General features: G+C 42.9%; 1 protein-coding gene across 1 annotated transcript in view; it reads left to right on the top strand.

The window, feature by feature from the left end:
• Positions 1–14,908, top strand: part of LOC143184456 (interleukin-1 receptor accessory protein-like 1-B) — a 117,449-nt gene that overhangs the window by 81,619 nt on the left and 20,922 nt on the right. Inside the window, exon 3 of the mRNA XM_076386701.1 lies at positions 8,747–8,960. Coding sequence (XP_076242816.1) covers positions 8,747–8,960 — 214 coding nt within the window. The remainder of the gene's footprint in view (positions 1–8,746; positions 8,961–14,908) is intronic.

Here is a 14,908-nt window from a genome sequence, read left to right as displayed (position 1 = left end):
CAAAAATTGCAGGGTATGGGGTGTATAATAGATATCAGTAAAAAAATTTCGAAAACAGTTTGTTTTCATGGCGAAATCAAGGTTACCTTGGGTTTTACAAATAGGAACACATATTTTTTTTTACCATATTGTAGAGGACATCCAGACAAATTCAAAACACTTATTACATGATATTTTTAATTTTGGTGCATTTCTCATGTGCCCAATCCTTGCACTTTTTGCACTATTTTCATTTTTCATTTTGCTGTCTTTTTACTCTTCGTTATTATATATTTATTACGTATTATCATTCTTAACGAAATTTGGATTTCAAGTTTTCCTACATCTACTCTTGGTTTTGCATCAGAAAGAAAATTATTTACAGGTTTAATTCACAATTAACTGAGACTATGTGTCAGACTTAACTCTTTAGTTTCTAATGAATAATAGGTTGTTGTATTAGATCATGTTATTAACAATTGTACATCAAGCAACAGAAGCTCTTTATGGAAGAATACTGAAGGTAACTAAAAAATATAAAATAATCAGGTTTTTAGTTCTATTGTGAAATTTCATTTATCTGAGGTACGTAGTATTAGAATAAAGGTATCGATATTGTAGTTGTAACTGCTGTTGCTTATTGTAAAAGCATAATAGAGGAACCTATAAAATCAGTATAGAACAGTTATAGAATATTGTACTCAGAATATTAGTAAGAACATTATAGGATTACTATTACAGATAATTACTACTACAATAGTCCATGGAACCGTAACCGAAATCGATATTGGTCAGAACTTTCTCACTCCCAACAGCCATAGTCAAATTTCCATTTTTCGTATATACGTTATGTAACTGAACCTACCTAGAGGCAGAAATCAATATCACAATCATTTTGCAGCCATCAAACCCAAATTTAAGAGCTTGAGCAGTAGAATATCAAAAATTCTGAAGAGTCAAATACCTACAAGAATCTTTAAACACATGAATACCTACTGAAAATATGTCGTACATCGATTTATTTTCAGTAGGAATCCAAGGTTCGTCATCTCCCACGATCTTTCATCCTGAAGACACAAAATCAGAAGACCAAGCGAAAAGCAAACAGGAGAAATGGAGAGGATCCTCGCGGTCCTCACCTCTTGAATTCCCTTCAATTTGTCGCAATCCCTGGCGTATCAGAGCCGAGGTCCGACGTTTGAATCGATTAACTATAAATCAGACACCAGTATCGTTTCGAAAACTGCGTCGCGCGGGGAGTTACGAGCGAAAGCTCAGTTGACTTGCGATACTGAGGCGAAGAGGTCGGTGAAACGCTTCCAAGAATTCCGGTTACCGCGGCGAAGAAAGGGCGAGCACGATTCCTCTCGTGGTTTTAAGGGGGCTTCTCGGAAGCGCGCGTGGGCAGCCTTATTCAAATACTCGTACTCCTCTCCGCCTCTCCCTCTGTTTGCCGCGGCAGCGGAGAGAAATCGATGGATATAGAACTTGAGGTAGACTCTGAGAGGACAATCGAGAGAGGAGACAGCAGCCCTGGGATGCAATAATGCGACGATCGCGAAGGGCCGAGGGCAACGCTTCAGATACTGTCGAAAATTATTTCCCTCGCCTTCGAGAGGGTCTGTCGATTCACTGGTGCCATGTGTCGGGAGAAAATGGCCTCGAGTGACGTTATAGCGTAGAGGAGCCTGTATTTGACTTATACAGGGTGCGCTAGAAGGATAATTTGCGGGTCACGAGATGATGCACGTGCGTTCGATGATACGTGTGGACGATCGACGAGACGACGTATGCTTCCTGGCTTGGTTATGTCGTTGCCAATGCTGATAAGCGTGCCACGACGGAGGCACCTCGTTTGATTGTGGCTTGCATACATAGAAGCACGTAGAAGTGCCTCCACGTACAGGTACGTGGTAACTTCTCGCTTGTGCGTGCTGTCTATCGATTCTGCGCGATAATGTAATCGTTATTCGTAATTGTATGTCGTTAAGTTATGAGAAAAGTGTCTTGAGAGATAATTGGAACGAATAAAAGGAAAATACAATATTTGAAAAATTAAATATTTGAGGTTTTGAAGATTAAGTACTAAGTAGTTTAAATATTCGAAAGAAATATACGAAATATATAAAAATGTGAATAGTAAGTTAAGTGAGTATTTGGAAGGTAGATATATTTCCAATTTCAGTAATTAAAAATTGATGTGCAATCAGTTTGATCTGCGATGAAACGCAAGGCAAGCCTGCGTGCAAGGAATTGAGCCCGAGTGAAACGCGATTCGACAACCAGGAGCAGAAATATCCAGGGGAGATGGCACACGATGCGCTGGCTAATTGCATTACCAACAGCAGGGCCATCATCGACGCAGCCTCCACCCCCTCACTCAGCGAGATCATACGCATTTACTTAATGTACGTAGCACACAACCGCTCGGTGCACTTAGCCCTGAGCTATTGGCTCGTAATTCTCTCTCCTCTCGCGCCACCGCCACATCGCTAAATACGTATGCATATTTATACGGGCCGAGTTTCAAGGGGTTACTCGCTCGGAAATTAATTTCGTCTCGCCAGACACGGTCCCATTCCTTTCTCTTCGCTTCTTCGTTCGTTGACCGATAACAAAGTTGTTGGCACATTGGCCCGCTGCTTTTATTTTCGCTTCGGTCGCGTCTATCATTTTGCTTGCGGAATTTGGAAGACAAAGAAGAGGAAATAGGTAGAATAAACGTGGGTGACTAATGTTCTCAGGAAAGTGACAAATTTGTCGCGTGGAAGGGTAGATTTACCTGCACTGGTGGACAAAAGTGTGGGTCTACACCCCTAGAGTTAGGGAAAGAGTATGTACAAATTACTTGCTGGAAAGTTAATACGTAAGAAGAAAGATATAATTATTAAAATGTTATGATACTGAATGAGTAATGAATGATAGCAGAGAAGTCTAGAAAGATTAGTCCACATTGAATGATAGAATAGAACGTTGGTACATGCGTAATAAGAAGTCAGGTGGTTCCATACATTCAGGTACCAGTGTATGCAGATGTGCCTGTAGGAATATTTAAACTCAAATTCTTCTAGAAGTCTCACTAAACAGAATCTACATTCTATGTAGATATATCTCAATTACTATGGCTGATCTATGCTATTGTCTATTCGCTATGACTGGATACTATACATGCCTCATGAGAAATCCCCAGAGGTGTCTAAGCCTCTAATGTGTGGTGCTTAGTGCCTCTAATGCTTTCTAGGGACTTCTCATGAAACACCAATAATCCATGGACCATGAATAATTAAAGTGGTCTAACTATAATAATACAATCTAAAATAGTAGATTTGATCACTTCCTTTGCAATATAAATCGATGCAACACCAAATAACTAAAAAATTCAATTTTTATATACTTTCTACTCAAACCACTTTCATATTTACCGCCATGTATTCATCTAGAATCAACCTACAGAAAATATCACTTTACAAAAACACTGTAGTGAAACAGTCGGCCTTCAGTAAACAAATCGGATTTTCAGTCTGCTCTGTCCTGTCCATCGCGACGATGGACACGAACCCATCCCCGAAACCTTTCGTTCCTGGCGCAACGTTCCCCAGCAAGTTGCGGCTTCCTCCCTCCAAACTTCACGCGATTTCACGCTATTTCACACTCGATCTCTGACTCGAGGCATTTTGTCGCTCGATTTACGAGTCGAGCCAGAGTCTCTCCCCTTCACTGTCACGCGTTTCATATCCTTGGATGCTTTCCGCGAGGAACTCGATGACAGATTCTGGTGTCGCCCTATCAATGCAGCTTATTTCTGTATTTTCAAACACGATGCGCTAGGGTGGAGCACGTGTGCCTCGAGTTTGCTCGAAGACTGATCAAACAGCTCTCCTGAAGTCTCCTCCAGCTTCCCCAATTCTCTCTTCCAATTTCCCCATTACACCCAAAGAGGGAATTAGTATGGCAACCCTGATGTAGTGTCTCCCTTGATTTCCACGACAATGCAAATGAGAAAAGGAGGAACCATCTAGAGTACACATGTCATATCTTAGACAGATCTGGCCTACAGCCTAGACCCAAATGAGACCTTAGTAATATAATACAATTGGACACCGATTACTTCTCCTTCCACCTTCCAATTTTCCCCATTACATCCAAAAAGAGAATTAGTATGGCAACCCTGATGTAGCGTCTCCCTTGCTTTCCACGAGGATGCAAATGAGAAAAGGAGAATCCACCGAGAGCACGCGTACCTTACCTCGAACAATTCTATCCAGGGTCTAGACCCAAATGGGATCTTAGCGACACAGTACAATAGGACATCGATTATTTCTTCCCTCGCCATCCAATTTCCCCCACTGCACCCACAGAGGGAACTCGTGTGGCAAGCCTGTCGGGCTTTTCTCATATTCTTGGGGCAAATACGCGGCGAGTCGAAAAAGCTCATTCCGCTGGTAACACGCTGGCAAGAATAATGCTCGGTCAGCGGATAAAGCCTGCCCCGGAAGCGGACGGAAGCTGCGGGGAAACGAGCCTGTCAGCCAGAGGACAGAGACAGATGCCAGTGGTAACGGCGCAACGAGAGTCGGTGGCATGGGACGAAGGGATGGGACCTGAAATCGGGTTGGATGAAAAATGCGATGAATAAAACGAGCCTCCAACGTTGACGCGTTAAGCTGGTTAAAGTAATCATCTGTTGCCGACAGCCGTGGGTGGGATCCCACAGCTGAGCAGCTATAGTTGGCGGTGAGTAGCTTTGGATTTTTGGAGTGTCGGTAGTTAGAGAGACTAGGGATTATTTAGGGACTAATATAACACAGGATGAGTGTAAAGTATAGCCCCTACAAGATGAGATTTGCTTCGAGGCATGTCCAGAATCATTTTGACTCTTAGTGTTTGAAGAGACAAAGAGGTTCAAAATAATTCCTAATGGTCTCGAATTTATTATCTGTTTGGAGATGTGTCGCGAGATAAGTTACATTGGGGAGACTTACAGGGATCCATACACGATGCGACTAGGCTTGAGATTTGCCTCATGAGTTGGTGTCACTGAGTCTTGGGAGACTGGAGGCACCCCTTTCCTCTTTATTACCTAGCTAAACACTTTCTATCTTTCTAGGCTAAATTCAGTGTTTTCATACGTGTAGTTCCTGTAATGGTATAGGTAATCATGTGTTTGACTGTTTTGGTATTAGTAGCAGTGTTCATGTATCCGCCTAGATGCAATTTCACAGTTGCATTAGGTCTCCAGGTCTTCTTCGATCCAGGAATTAAAATGTTACCTAATTCTTTCCTACTAAATACTTTTAATGTAAAACTGAACAAAATGGCGTGCTTCAGAATATGACAATGTACATCTCAGTCAATTCCTCAGAAATAAAAAAGCAAGTAACCATTGCTTACATAAATATTAACATAGACAGATCAGGGTCTAAAAAGACTCTTTATATCGATTACCCTGGAGTATTAATATGTCACTAAATGTTCAGCTTGGTGATACACAGAAGACAAGGGTCTCGAGCAAGGTATACGTACATAACTTTTCACCCAAAGTCTCTTCTCACCTTCTCGAAAGCCTTCTCGGCGCTTCCCCTCAGCAACTTCGCAATCTCGCTGCTTCTCTTTGATCCAGCGCGCACCTGTCCAACAGGAGAACGAATCGGCCGATGTTCCCATGAGAAACGCTCGAAGCTTAAGGCAACATGCGCTCGTAATTTCAGCGCTAGCGGCATTAGCGATACGTGCATCTGCGGATGAAGCGTGAGCATCAGTTCCACGGTCCGATGAGGTTTCGCGTCGACGAACACACGCGCGTGGTCGAAGCGTGTGCACCGGGACACGCGTTCCTGCACGCGTATTACACAGAGCTGGAAAGATTACACCTGGGAGGAATGTGGATCTAATTGGTCACAGCGGATGGGACCGCCTGATCCTCCACGCACTTTCGGATGTAGCGTATTATTGGCCGAAGTGGTCGTAACTATTAATTGAATCGATATATCCCCTGTACAGGGTGCTTCCAAACAGGTGGGATATTTTTTTAGGGTTAGCTTCTAGGCACGAAAACGTATAATCAGTGACGTAGCTATGGGAGGGCAATTGTGTGCAGTGCATAAGGGCACAAGGCCAGCAGAAGGCGCACTGATCCGTGCATCCTTCGTTCATGAATTACGTATTATTACATCTCCTGGATCTTTTTTTATCATTTATTATCCACTATTCATCGAGTTCTGAAAATCAGATTTTATACAGCAAATAACTTTTCATTCCATTTTCAATACACCTTTAATCTGTCTTATATATTAAAAAGTTTGATACCAAAAGGTACCCGTTTGCAAATAAATAAACGAACCACTTTCCTGATATTCATTCTACGTGCAGCTTTACTCCAATCGTTCGCTGATTGGGGATTAAAATTGAACAGCAATCGTTGTCCAACAACCGTGGCACAGGCGTTTCAGGGGATGAGCTTCCGTATGCACGGTGTCCTCGCAGCCAAAAGACAAAGCCCGTTGATTCCCGCCACGGGCACTCCAATTAATCCCGTTACGTTTCGGGACTCGTATCGATCGACCGTGAACATGGAACGGCGGGGCGCGTTGTGTCGAGCTCGCGAGATCGTTTAAGAGGCTCCCTTCGATCGCAGCGAGAGAGGGCAGGAGGCATTAACGCGAATTCAACGCGTTCGAGTTGGATGGAACGACCTAACGATCCCCTTCTCGGGCAAGTTTGGACCTCGGCGATTCAAACACGTCGAATTGAATTAAATCTCTCCGAGGCATTCGATGAACATCCGTTTACCCCGCCGCCCTTCCGGTTTGCTTTTGTCTCGTCGAAGCTGGGGGAGGGAGCCAGGGTGAATTCCAGAGGAGCGTTGCGCGCGCCATTCGAGCGTTATCCCGAGGGAAGGAATCCGTCTTTGTCCATCTGGCGGGATAAAGTTAGCCAGAAGTTGGTTAGCCTCGATTCCCATTTCACGAGCAGCTTGTACCTCGGTTCTTTTGTCTCCTGTCGCAGAAGAGGAAAGTTTGCTCGAGACCACGAGGGAAATGAAATCTTGATAAATTTGAAATCAAATTCTTTCACATTATTTCAATATTTGTGGATTTATCAATCTCCTGATAGTTAAATTATGGGAATATCCAGTGTATAGGGTGCTCTGTAATGAGTGAACAATACTTCATGGTATGATTCAACAGCAGGGAAAATAGTTCGTATACATAAATGAGTGAGTCAATGAGAACTATTATCTAAAATATCTTCTTATGTACTAGTTTTACTTTTTAAAAAACGTTTCAATGGACTCCAAAAATTTTACAAAATTTGAAGAGTCACGATTTCTCTAGCGTCTTCGCTGAACGATTACGATTAAAGGATAACAGGGAGGACTAAACTGAGACGTTAATACGATAGTTTCTATTCGTCCTTCAAGACGAAATTTCGTGAAGCTTCTTCAGCTTCAAAGTCAAGTCAGCAGAACTTCGGCATATTTGCCAGTTTAAATCGCGCGCCAAGACTATAGCATGCGTTTTAGCAAACAGGAACAATGCAGCTGCTATATACGAAGCCAGCGAAGAAGAAATTAATAAACACGCAGACGTCAGGACTAATGTACTTAGACAGAATCGTGTCCTTCCTTCTCTCGCTGCTCCATCTTCAACATCGAGCTTGGGAACTTGTCTAAGATTTCCAAAACTATTTTAGCGGGGACTCGTCGACCGACAGACTAGACGCGTTGAGCTTGCTGCACTTTGGACAGTTAGATGCACATGGCGTAGATTGAAGAATTTAGTAACATTCTGCTGAAAAAATGAATTTTCTGAAAGTAATATCTACTGCTGAATGTTCGTCCATCTTGAAAATGAAAAATATGAGATAATTAAGAGGCGAAAGTATGAGATCAAAAATCTGAGATAATTAAGTTTATTGAAAATCTGGGATGGGCTGTACTCTGTTTTTCAAATTCAAAGTCACGTGAAATTATGTTATATATTATAGCAATTGCATAGTGTGAGTTCACGTTTTTCCCTTGCTTTAGGTCCATTTTGCTATAATATGAAACAGATTTGTATAATATTTAATGTGGTTTCACGTAACATTAGTTATTATAGTAAATTATAACATATTATAGCAAACTTGTTTCATATTACAGTAAAATAGGTTTAAAACAAGGAAAAACCTCGGCTCACGCTATCGACTTGCTATAGTGTGCAACATGAGGTCACGTGAGGCGACAGAGGGTGCGAACGCATTATTACACGTCACGTTAGTTCACGTCACGAATTATGGCAAATTTGTTTCATATTATAGAGAAATAGGTATAAAACAAGAGAAAAACTTCAGGCAAACAATAATGAAACACAAAACACTATTATCACATAACGTGAACGCACATTACATACAACATATAACAAATTCACAGTGTAAGCCGAAGTTTATCTATTGTTTTAATCCTATTTTCTTATAGCATGAAACAAATTTGCTATAATATCTAACATCACTTCAGATGACATACTATAGCAAATCCATAGTGTGAACTAAGGTTCTTTCCTCGTTTTAGATCTATTTTGCTACAATATGAAACAAGCTTGCTCTAATATGTGACGTGACAGTAATGTGTTCTCCCTCTAAGTTTTCACGTTTCGAACACCTCTTAAATTTTCACCCCCTTGCAGTCGAACGCCCTGCGCATTACATTTTAATTTCGCTCGTGCTACTGGTTGCACACTCGCTGATAAATAATAACATGTTATGACCAGTAAATGCATTCTGTTTCCAGGGGAGAAGTCTGGAGGGTATACAGGGAAGCCTCTGCCAACGTACAGACCAGCGTCGCAGCTGGTTCCCCTGGGAGGTGCGGCAAGACTGTTCTGCGAGGCTTATCTCGGAAAAGTTGAACTACCGGATGCGAAGAACTCAGTGACCTGGTCGAAAAGCGACAGTAACGTCACGTTGCCAAGCCATGGTAGAATCGCTCAGCACAGAGTGTCCAGGTGAGTTCTTCTTTCACTTCGGTTATGGACGTCGACTCAGTGTAACAGGAAATGAACTCTTTATGATTTTATCGGTGGGTGGGACTTCGATTTTCTTTTATTTTTTGTTATTATTAGTAGCGTTCAGACCTCCTGAGAGGTTTATCTGCTGTACACTATACATACAAAAATAGAAATTGTTCTAAATGTATGCATGCAGTTCACGTTTCTTAAGGAATAACAGAATACGTGAAAACGATGCAATATTGAGTTCGACATGTAGCGATGTTGTTCTGGTCGGTTTGTGTTTTGCGTTTTTTCAGTTCAATACCAAACCACATGATCAATATTCTGACTATCACAACTGATTAGTTCAGCCCGTGAAAGGGAGGCAAGGATTTTGATTACGAGACGCAGCTGTGACAACTGCTCGTTTTTATGAAAGTTGACGAAAACTAGGAAATTGATTGGTAGTTTTGTAAAGTGTTCGAAACCAACAGATTGATGACTGGAAATCCTTCGTAATTTCACGTAAATATGGTATTTCATTATGAGCAAAGTTTCTGACATTGGGGGTGGAAAATTATCGATTTGGCGTGGAATGAGCGAGTAGAATATCGTAGGTGTATTTCGAAAATGAGATAACTTAGGAAAGTGTGTTTCCCAGAGCAAGTAGAAAACTATTTATGAGTTTGGAAGAAAATTATTTGCTAAACTAATAATGTTGATAAAAAGGATAGGATTGTCTAATAATAATAATAGAATTTCTGTGGATAATAATTTTAAAAAATAGCTACTCGTTATTTGCAAAAATACTTTCCAAGATATTATCCAAATAAACTGTACTTTATATTTAAGGACTTCTTGGAATAGATTCTATATCAAAATTTAGTCAAATTTTTGTGATGACCCATTTACTTGCGATACCTCTATTCTGTCGTGGTTTATTTATAATTTTGCATGGTATAAAGTAGAAACATTTTATAATTATTATTTAGCCACAAATATTAAAACAAGAATTGTTTCTAATTGAAGAGCTGTTACTGTTTCACGCGCATACTCGAGCTTTTAGGGAACAATACACAGGGCCCTGGATCAAAGTGAAATTCCAATATTCTCAGATCTCGTAACCCTTAATTAACTCTTCGATTCCATTAGTTTTCAATTACTCACTACCCCTTTAATTGATTCTACACCGTTTAGCTCCGATCGATTCCCCTCCTTCCTTCAATTTTCCAAGGAACTTCAGCGTTTAGCTTCCCACAGAATCGCCTCGAACAAATTACCATACCTCATATGCAGGTATTTCAAAAGTGACATGACTTCAAACAATGTTTTCCAAAAGCAGCAGATCTTTTTATATACTTGGAACAAAATTATTAATTTCTATAATTCGTGTAGAGGGTTGCCGTATAAATTCCCTCCTTGGGTAAAGTGGGGGATGAAAAATAATGAGTGCTGTATTAGTATAGGTCTAGGTCCTTCTACTGAGTGAAACTTTAGTAACGTGATACTCCTTATTTCAATTTACCCCACTGTCCCTAATAAAAAAATTTGCGCAGCAACTCTGTTCCTCTGTCAAACTTACTTGTAACATGAATTCTTGCAAGACTTCAACTAGACTCTCAGCTTTCGAGGTTCAATTATCACCAAATTGTCACCAGTTACAGCAACGACAATTCCTTTATCCGAACAATTCAATTCCACGAAAGTTCTCCCGTACAGGATTTCCGCGCAGAGTCCACGCAAAGCGCCTGGCGCATTGAAAGTGCTAATGAAACCCCGCGGACATTATCACAGGAATCAGGGATTCCCCATTCCCCAGTTTTTCCTTCGCACTTCCTTCCGCAAACCGAAAGTTGGCACACCCTTCCATGCCCACGTTTCCCCAATGTAATCGAGAATCCCGCCAAGCTCTGTCTACCCTCGATTCCCTCGAAAACCGTTCCAGACTGTAATTGGTTCCGAAACTAACGCAATCTGGCCGCCTGGCGAAACTGAACCAGCAGCCTCGCGTCTTAGAAAATCCAGGAGTTTCCATTAAGCGCGGGAGCTATGAAATTACATCGATTCCTGCAGCGTGTTGTCCATGGAAGGTAGCCTCGCGTAACATTTCTGTCGATGTCCATGGGGGGGGGGACAGATGTCCTCGGCGGTTTCCGCGAATGCAAATGCTTTCGCGTTCAACCGTGCGTCTCACGGGTGAATTTCGAAATTGTGCTGCCAGCCAGCCCTCCAATTAGTGACCGCATCCGCCGCTACGATAATGGCACCGTGCAGAGCGTAACGAGGAGCAGCGCGATGCGTCGTTCCACTGTTTGCGCCGCTGCCTCGGCGACAAATTCCCTTATTGCTTCTGAGGCGGTGCTTCCCTCGCGGACCGAGCAAAAGTAAATTATGTCCGTCGTTCCTCCGCGGTTTTACGGGGCACAGAGGCGTTCGGTATACCAGAGCCCGCGGGCGGAGTACTATGCCAGGCGGTGGGGTTCTGAGAATCGGCTGGGAGGAAAAATGGAGAGCTGCGTTTTCTCACGCTGGCAAGGACGGGGTTAGAGCGTCGTACTTTCGAATTATTGATAAGGAGAGTGGTAGAGGTTCTGTGTGCTTCTTATTGGCTGAGGAGGTTTAGAAAAGGATTGTAGGGGGTTTGATTTGAGGAACTTTGGAGGAGGATTGTGGATTGTAGAGGTTTGGATTTGGGGAGCTTGATTTGGATGGTTTGTTTGGGTTTGGTTTACTTGAACTCAGGTTTTCCTTGAATTTGGAGTTAATAGTTGGATGAATCCTTAAGCTGGGTTTATAATAGTCTACATTATATGGTATGATAAAGTTTATATAACTTTGTAGAAAACGGAAAAAATATACGTATAACATTTCTCTTATCTATTTTCTTAGAAGTTCTATAACCTTGTTACATAATATGTAGTGTAGACCCAGCTTTAAAGATGTATACATTTATATACATTTAAATGGATGTTTCAAGGTTTGAAAACTTTAATACTTGTTGAAAGTTTGAGTATATAATCATCTGAAAATTCGAATATTAGATTTTGGAAACATTTAAATCCTCAATTTCAAATTCCAGAGAATCTGAATAATTCAGAATTTTTAATTCTGGAAAATTTGAATAATTCAGTATTTCAGATATTAAAGAATTCGAATAATTTAATATTTCAAATTTTAGAAAATTCCAATAATTGAATCGCTCAAATTTTTGACCATTCTAATAATTCAGTATTTCAAATTTTGGAATAATTCAGCTTTCGACAATTTCAAACTTAGAATTTTCGTAAATACTAAACTAAAAAACCGTGGTATTTACATACATATTCGATTGATTCACAAGTCCTTTTCGTAATTTATGAACCTAATATTTTAATTTTTAAAACCTCAAATATCAAGAAATTTGTATACACAAATACTTCAAAATTTTCAAATCCTCAAACTACTTTAAATTCATCCTATATTAGTTCTAAACTCTCTAACGCTATATTGCCACATGCCAGGACAAAATGTCTCCCTATGACGTCATAGAATAGAAGAGGAATAGGAGAGGCAGTACTGCACAGTATTTAACTGCATCGCCCCCTGCACACCCACTTTCCCACCCTCCAACGTCGCTGGAATACACTTTGTCCCGCCCTGTGGCATCACCGATCCTACCCAAGCAGCCTGACTTATTTCGCCACGGCCAATTAGACCCGCATTCCCTTCGTCTGCCAACTCGCCAGCCCTGTGCAGCACCTAACCACAATCTCCTCGCGGGCTGCCAATCAGGCCTCCGCGAGCTCGCCGCGGAAAGCGGAGTTACGTAAAGGATTTCTTCCTCGAACGAGCTTTCCCCTGTGTCCGCCGCGCAGAGAGAGACGCCGCGCTCGTTGGCTCTCGCTCGCGATTCGGCGGTCCGAGACAAAAGCGGCGCGCAATTTCGAGGCTGGAATCGGCCGCGGTTCCGCGAACGCGCGCCACTCTCTCCGGCGAAACGAGCGGTCAGAGTCAACGAAAGAAAGAAAAAAGGGCGTCGAGAAGCTTGGGAGAGAGACAGACGCAAGGGAGCGTTGGTCAGGGTCGACGAAGCGAGATCGCGGGTTCAGTGATGAGGGTTTTTGCGGCGACCCTCTCGGGGCATTATAGACGTAATAACGCTTGAGACAAACCCAGCGGAGTGGCCGAGCGACCGGGTAAGAACGAGCACGAAATCCGTCCTTCCACGGAAGAAATCGCCGCAGAGAGGCGAGAGAGCGAGATGGAACGATCGTGAGAGGGAGCCAGAGGGGGAGCGAGGCCGCAAGAAATTCCGTGGAATCTCTGACCCTCTCTCTTTCTCTCTCTCTCTCTTTCTCGTTCCCTCTGTCTGCGCGAGCTCCGTCATTACGCTAATGATACCCTGGTCTCTTTCCTCGGTGAATCGGCCCCTTTTTCGCGTGTCCCTTTCCGTTGCTCCGCTGCCGATTCCTCTCTCCCTCGGGCCGACCGATTCCAGCTCGAAACTGGACAGCCGGACGGAGAGGAAACAGAAAAATGTCGACCGACGGTTCGTCCGCCTGTCCAGCAGCATCCGCTGCCGCGATGCGTGCCGCCTGGTCTCGATTTCTTGCGACACTCCTCGGCGAATCGGTCGCCGCGGTACTTGCAGACACCGAGATGAGAGATGCGACTTGAAGTTCGGGTGAACCTGCAGATTAGGCGCGCCGTCGCTGATTTCGGTGATCTTTGGGTATTTTGTAGAGGACGAGATTTTGGACGACTTTTTTTTATATGTATATGGGGTAATCAGTTTAGCTGGGAATTTTCACCCTCATAATAGCTAGTAGAAGGTTTCCAGTTAAAGTGATCACCCTGGAAACAGTTTAATGGGCGTTGGGAGGGTGAAGGTTTACAGGTAAACTGATCATCCTGTAATAGGCGGTCGGTCTTAGTTTTAAAGTTATAAGCAAATATATGTCTGTTCTCTGAGAAGATACATATCTTTGTCATGCAATTGTAGATGTTATATAACAGAGTTGTATATAATATAGACCCAGCTTTACTTTGTTACATAACCTGTAGCGTAGACTCAGCTTCACTTTGTTATATAACAAAGTTACATGTAGTGTAGACCCGCCTTTATCCCTGTAACTTTCTAAACCCCAGAAAAGAGACGTACGTATAACATCTCTCTTCCCTGTTTTCTAGCAAGACACATAATATCATCATATAACCTGTAGCGTAGACCCGCCTTTAGTCACATCCTTCAACGATAAAAACGAAATTTTTTTAAAAAGAAAGGTGATCATTTTGTCCCTTAGAAGCTCGTATTATCCCACCCAGCCCTCTAAACACAAATCTACCTTTCAAAAGCTAATTCTACATCAAGCGATCGCATCTGAAACCCAGATGTCAAAGAATCCTAACCTCGAAACAAGATCACGAGACAGAACGCTCGACGTGCGCACGCATCGCCAACTGGAGGCCCCAATTAAACCCATGCAAGAGCATAAGGTTGAGTCCCAGCGTCGATAAGAAGCCTGTGCCTGGCGTCTCGCTGCTCTCAGACAAAAGTCTGAGGTCGAGTCGCGACGGAAGAGAGGAAGAACCGGGTCGCGCAGACCGGAATGAAACGGAGCCAGGGTCACGGGCCTCTGGCCGGTTCTCCTTTTGCCTCTCGTTTTGTCGTCGAGCTCTCGATCATCGTGGCGAGATAGCGAGCGCCCTCGGCCGGGTCATGGGTGGTCCCCGTCGCTTCGTCGTCGGGCTTCTCATATTCCTTAAGCGTGTCGTCGGGATCGAATGAGATCACCGATTCCCGCGACTACTCACGCGAGCTCCCGTCACTTTCTGTTTGTCTTTCATTCGACTTCTATCGACAGGTATCTAGACTACGCTGTCATCGCGCGATCGAGGATGACGTCTCGACGACGAGAGCTGTTTCGTTTTATGACAGCCGTCTTTGCTGCATTCGTCTCGGCTGTGTCTTGATGCACGCTCCT

Source organism: Calliopsis andreniformis, chromosome 10 (assembly GCF_051401765.1).
Source record: "Calliopsis andreniformis isolate RMS-2024a chromosome 10, iyCalAndr_principal, whole genome shotgun sequence".
Taxonomy (NCBI): domain Eukaryota; kingdom Metazoa; phylum Arthropoda; class Insecta; order Hymenoptera; family Andrenidae; genus Calliopsis; species Calliopsis andreniformis.
This window is presented reverse-complemented; position numbering and strand designations above follow the sequence as displayed.